The sequence below is a fragment of the Panthera tigris genome, chromosome B1, assembly GCF_018350195.1.
Source record: "Panthera tigris isolate Pti1 chromosome B1, P.tigris_Pti1_mat1.1, whole genome shotgun sequence".
Classification (NCBI taxonomy): domain Eukaryota; kingdom Metazoa; phylum Chordata; class Mammalia; order Carnivora; family Felidae; genus Panthera; species Panthera tigris.
The window spans coordinates 22,414,091-22,420,772 of NC_056663.1; the positions used below are offsets into that span (position 1 = coordinate 22,414,091).

General features: G+C 40.0%; 1 protein-coding gene across 3 annotated transcripts in view; it reads left to right on the forward strand.

Annotated features, from left to right (window-relative positions):
* MSR1 (macrophage scavenger receptor 1) overlaps positions 1-2,567 on the forward strand; it is an 82,363-nt gene extending 79,796 nt beyond the window's left edge. For all 3 annotated transcript variants that reach the window (XM_007098960.3, XM_015545162.2, XM_015545163.2), the window contains exon 10: positions 759-2,567. In XM_007098960.3, the coding sequence (XP_007099022.1) occupies positions 759-892 (134 nt within the window). In that variant the 3' untranslated portion in view covers positions 893-2,567. The remainder of the gene's footprint in view (positions 1-758) is intronic.
* The last annotated feature ends 4,115 nt before the right edge of the window (positions 2,568-6,682 follow it).

A 6,682-nucleotide genomic window follows, 5' to 3' on the forward strand; every position in this document is an offset into this window, starting at 1 on the left:
TAAGTGAAATTAGTCAGAGAAAGACAAAAATCTTATGACTTCACTCATATGAGGACTTTAAGAGACAAAACAGATGAACATAAGGGAAGGGAAACAAAAATAATATAAAAACAGGGAGGGGGACGAAGCATAAGAGACTCATAAATATGGAGAACAAACAGAGGGTTACTGAAGGGTTGTGGGAGGGGGGATGGGCTCAATGGGTAAGGGGCACCAAGGAATCTACTCCCGAAATCATTGTTGCACTATATGCTAACTAATTTGGATGTAAATTAAAAAAAAAAAAAAATAGGTAATATATTTGGTAAGCCAGGCACACGTAAATAGCATTACACCAGAAGCTAAGAAAAGAACTCCAGTACCTGTTAATGTTTCAGAGAATGCCTCATACAGATGGCCTCAGACCATCAGGTCATTGCACATACCTATGATTAGCAAAGCTTATTTCCCTTCTTATTTCTAAAAATAAAATGAATCTGTTAAAACCAATCATTCTTTTATCTGTGATTTCATAGAGCTGTGGATATACCTTTGGTATAGATCTTATTACGTTGTACTCTTACTAGTTTACACAGTGACAGAATATCAGGTTTTCCGGGGCAGATTAATTTTTGAATCCAAATAGAAAGCACGGCACTTGGATGTAGATAATAAGCAGCACCTTTGTCTTAAGTTAGAGGGTCAATTAATGTTTTTGTCCCATTCAGACATCAACCCCAGACCGTGTTTACTGATGCATTTGTATCTGGTTTCTTCAGGTACCGGTCCAATCTGGCTGAATGAAGTGTTTTGTTTTGGGAGAGAATCATCTATCGAAGAATGTAAAATTAAACAGTGGGGTGCGAGAGTCTGTTCACACTCTGAAGATGCTGGAGTCACTTGCGTTTTGTGATGTTTTGTTTTCTTCCACATTTATGAAACCACTGTTGCAAAATGATTTTATAAGTTTGCTCCATTAAAATCAGTCCAGTGAATGTTTAAGAGATTAGGAATCTTGTCTAAAGAAAAGGAATTGTTTAAAATCACTGGTTAAACATACTGAACGCCGTCACACTTCCTATATGTCTATATTTAAACCATTTCAACTTCTTTAGGTTTTTAAATGGAATTTCTAACATAACGACATGCATCAAAAGGAATGGATTAAAGTCTAAGGCTCCTGGATTATAAATGCCAATGATAATGGAAACACCTTCCAATCATTGACCTCAGCTGATACCTTCACAAGATGACAAGTTTTGTCATTTTTGTCTTCTCTGTAATCTTTTGAGTTGATTTTAATTAAATTACTGTCTTAATAATGAGAGGATTGGGAAGAGGTTTTTTGTGCCGAGTTCGCAAAATCTCTAACCATACACGTTTGTTGAGGAAAAATTTTACCCGGCCATCAAATTCTCTGAATGTGCAATAACTTGGCTGTTAGATAGCAATGTTTGTGACATACTTTGGCCATGATGAAAAACTTATCAGGAGATTTACAGGTCAATACAGGTCAGTAATATGATGATAAAGAAAAACAACACGATTATTTTACGTGTTCATGTATTGACAGTTTTACTTTTTGTTTGTTACTTTGTCTGAACCGTAAATTAGTTAAAAGCAGAGCATCTGAGAAAAGGTACAGACCGCCATCACTATATGTGTGTGGATAATTGGCGGATCAAACAGGTCGTTTTCAACATGGAGCTCAGTTTGTTATGCATTTTAAATTAAGTTGAATAGTTGTTATAATTCTAAGACACTGTGTTTGAAATGTAAATACATGCAATCATTCTACTTTAAATAATAGCATGCACATGTCTTGAGCACAGAAGCAAGTTTCAGCCACCCTTCTTTGGAATCTTTCATGAAGTCCCTCAACGGTTACAACCAGCAAAAGAGAGGTAAGACAGAGAGATAAAGAGAGAGATCCTCAGCCCTAAAGGGTCAGTGACCCTACAGGTCTGTCTATGCAGGTCTAGTCTGTCTTAGAGTGTGAAAGGCCACCAGGAACCCAGGGCCTGTATCCTACTAAGTATACAGCCAGAAAGACCAGTGACTGCTATCGAAGCCAAGCCAAATCCAATCGAGCCCTGAGAAGAACATACTCTTTCAAGTTTCCTAAGCCCAACCCAGAGGGACACATGATTAGATAGTGGTACTACTATGGAATGGCTCTACCATTCCCTCTGTAATGGTGATAAGCACAAAAGGGCTTATGTATTTTTTCATATCCTGAAGTCTCACTTCACAAATGGTAACCACGTAGTAGATTCCCTACTTCTCACTTGCAAAGGCAAAAATGTTGTCTTGGAAATGGCCTGCTGAAAATGGCCTTTTACCACGTTATGTCCTTCTGCTTGTTAAACATAGGATGATTTTCTCCAGGGTAATTGTGACTAAGAGAATGGATTCTCAAGGTAGACAGACTGTCTCTAGAGCCTCGCTCTGCATTCATCTGGTTATTAATTCCTTGTGCTCAACTGCACCGTATTTCCTTCATACGGGAAACAAGATGGTATGAAAAAGAATCCTTGGGGCACGTGGGTGGCTCAGTCAGTTAAGCATCCAACTTCGGATGCTTGATTTCGGCTCAGGTCACAATCTCGTGGTTCGTTTGATCGAGCTCCACGTTGGGCTTTGCACTGACAGCATGAGGTCTGCTTGGGATTCTCTGTCTCCCTCTCTCTCTTCACCTTCCCTCTCACTTTGTCTCTTTCTCTCGAAATAAATAAACTTATTTTTAAAAAAAGAATCCTTTGCATATCAGCCTATATGAGATGTATGAGATCAGTGCCTATGGGTGTGTGTGCTGTACTGTCGACTGTATAGATACTTATTTTCCATGGAGGTATAGACATTTGTTTCTTGAAAACCAAGACAGGCCTTTTTGTAATTGAGGTAATCCATTACACTCCGTCCAGTCTAGAAATGGGCTTAATTGTGCCAATATATTTGGGAGTTTTACTTTGGAATGCTAAATTGCATTTTCTCCTTCAGGAAGCAGTACTTTGTGATTTGGTGAAGGAAGGAAGGGAGGGAGGAAGGAAGGGAGGAAGAAGAGAGGGAGGGGGGAAGGGAGGGAGGGAGGAAAGAAGGAAGGAAGAAAGGAAGAAAGAAAAAGAAAGAACACCTGACCACAATCATTGCATCCTACTTGTCTAGCCATCTAGCATCAAAATAAGTGCAGTGTGAATTAATTAAAAAAAAAAAAAATTAAGGAAGAAATAGAAAGAAAGGAAAGGGAGGTAGAAAATAGGAATACCAGTTGATATTTGAGAACCAAATATATTTTACCTCAGTTGCCTGAATAAATAATTTCAAGTAAAAGCCTCCAGTTTTGCAAAACCTTATGAACTATGATAGTCTGTATTCAAAAGATTTGATGAAGGCATATAGCTGTCACAAATCATATAGTAATATTTGTGATTAAGGGGGAATGGAATATTTGAAACCTCAGTAATTTATGTGTGCTGAGGATTGCATTTATACTTATATCTAAGCCAGTCACTGACAAGAGATACAAACTTAGCATCATTGGATTTGCATAATAAGAATTATTCATGGGGGCGCCTGGGTGGCTCAGTCGGTTAAACGTCGGACTTCGGCTCAGGTCATGATCTCACAATTCGTGAGTTCGAGCCCCGTGTCGGGCTCTGTGCTGACAGCTCAGAGCCTGGAGCCTTCTTTGGATTCTGTGTCTCCCTCTCTGTTCCTCCCCTGCTCACACTCTGTATCTCTCTCTCCAAAAATAAATAAAGACTAAAAAAAATTAAAAAAAAAAAAAAAAAAGAATTATTCATTCTCCAGAGTTGGAAAAGCTCAAGGTTCATGAAAGCTCAGGGGCCCATGTTAACTAAATGAAATCCCTGTTCTGGCAGAGAGCAGGAAGAAGTGAATGGTTATGAGGTAGACCATTAACAGTGTTTCCAGAGAAAGTACAATTAGGAGATTTTTATGTTGAGATATTTTTTAACACATTGGAATGGAATATAGGAATTTTAGGAATCACTGTTTGGTACTAGATATAGCTTTCTCTCAGGCATATAACCACAGCATAGCCTGACATTTTAACTCTATTTTTTCTTTAGTGAAAGTTAGGTACCATATCTTTAAGTGGTTTTGTTTAATCGAATCAGTCTTCTTGTCACATCACAACACTATTCCCATCTGGTATTTATCAGCTCTTTTGTTTTACAGGGTACTCTAGATTTAGAAGTTTAGTTATGTCATTTACAAAAGTTATTTTTATGCTTCTATCTCTTAATGAAAGACCTGTTTTAGGTATAGGTTATTATTTAGAGTATTTACTTAATCAAAAAGAAAAATGGGGGAGCATGACGTCAGCAAAATGGTAGAATAGTGACTCCACGAGCTCATTCCCCACAGAAACATTGAAAAACAAGTACAAACTGTCAGAACCAACCTCGTCAGGACTCTGGAACACAGTCAAGATTTTACAGCAACTAAGCAAATGCAGAGTCAAGAGAAAGGCAACTTCCAAACAGCAGGGAAGTTTTGGAACATTTCTACTCACCCTTGTCCTACCCACCCTTGGATTTGGACTTCAGACTACCACAGCCTACATTCTGAGTCTGGGGCCCTGGTCCCCGATTCCAAAGACGCAGGGCGAACCTTCTCTGCAAATGATTGTGTATGTCAGTTCTAACTCGTCTGAGTTGTTCCTGAAGGACTAATGCCAGCGTTCGTCTCTGCTGTGCCTCGCTTGAAACAAGCTGGAAAAGCAGCATGCCTTTATCGAAAACTCTGCAAACTTAACACCCCTTAGGGGCCGGGCACCAAAAGTTACAGTCGAAACATACAATAGACTGCATAAAGCCTGCTAACAAAAGCCAGAAAGAGTTGCTATGGACATTTTTTAAAAAGCCACGTACACAGAGAAATGTAGAAAACTGTGTCCATGCCCAAGGCAAGATGTATGCACATCTGCCAAGACCAGAGAGGTAGCTTTTGTTGTTATTGTTGCTGTTTTGTGTGTTTGTTTGGTTGGTTGGTTATGGGGATTTGGGGGGTGCTAGTTCCTAGCATTCAAAAACACTAATGAAACACAAGCTAAGGAACAGAGACTTCAGTGACCATGCACAACAAGGGATGCAGTCTCTGCAGAATTAGTTCAGGGAAGTAACTAAACAAATAGACTACCACAGCCTTCAAGAAACACAAACAGAGCAAACCATAGGGAAGGGGGAGAATCTGCTCTTCAGAGTCACCACATTATGATATTCAAAGGTCCAGTGTTCAACAACAACCCAAAATGACAAGGCATAAGAAGAAACAGGGAAGTAACCCACTGAAAGGAGCAAAATCAATGGACAGAAATGGCCCCTGAGAAATCCGGATGTTGGACGTACTCAACAAAGACCTTAAAACAACTGCTTAAATATGATTTAAAAAAAACCAAAAGACAACTAAAGGCAATCAGAAATACTGTATAAAAATGAGAATATCAATTAAAAGATGGAAATTACAAAATGAGAAAAAACAGCCAAACCAGAATGTTGGATCTAAAAAGCTCCTAAATTACTAAAGCAAAAATATTCAGTAGAAGAGTTTAGCAGCAGCTATGAACAAGCAGAGGAAACAACCAGCCAGCTTGAAGATCAGGCCATCAAAACTACTGAATCTGAGAAGCAGGAAGAAAAAAAAAATGGGGAAAAGAAAGAAGAGCCTGAGGTATCTGTGGGATACCATCCTATGGACCAAAATATGCACTGAAAAATCCCAGAAATATATATACAGAGAGAGAGAGGAGAGAGTCGTAGTTCTATACTAGAACTACATTTTCCAGAATTCACTTCCCTGCATTGATTTATCATGGACCTCAAAAGAAATTTTGAATGGGAGTTTAGCAGGAGACACTTATTTCTCCGTTTTTGTTTTCAGAGTTTATTTATTTTGAAAGAGAAAGAGCAGGGGAGGGGCAGAGAGACAGGGAGAGCGAGAACCCCAAGCAGGCTCCACGCTGTCGGCATGGAGCCCGAAATGAATCGCATACTCATGAACCTCGAGGTCATGACCTGAGCCAAATTCAAGTCGGATGCTTAACCTCCTGAGCCACGCAGGCGCTCCCACTGTTCTTTTTATGTGCCAAAAGTCACTGCAGTGACAGCAGGGCCTGTTCCAAGCCTATACCGATCGTCACTGCTCTGCCAGCTTACGAGATTTGCAGGACAGCAGAACCGGTAGCTCCTAAGATCCTTCAGGAGCCTCCCTCAGATCCCCTCACTCCTGAGCCGGATACATGAACTCCATGATGAACTCATCACCTTCTCCAGCAGGCCCCCTGGATCATCAAGTTGCAGGCAGCGAGAAACATGCAGTTTCCAGCTCACCCACATGGTTTCATTTTCTCCTTGCACTCTTTCCGCTCCTGTCCAACTTCCCTTCGAAAATGCTGATGCTGCTGACCTCAGATGTCATGGCACCAGGCACAAAAACGGTAGACTGGCATAGACTACTTAACCAGCAACCCAAATCCCCCGGTGCAGAAGGTCACATCTCTTCAAGGGAAAACAGGAAGAGTTAGCTCTGGATTTTGAGACATTGGCCTTGGGCAGAAAAATGCACAGAAGAATGTAGGGCCTTTAATAATTGTAGTTGTGACCTTGATATTTAGAGTCTCTTCCAGTTTATATTAATTTTTTTAATGTTTATTTATTTTTGAGAGAGAGAGAGACAGAGT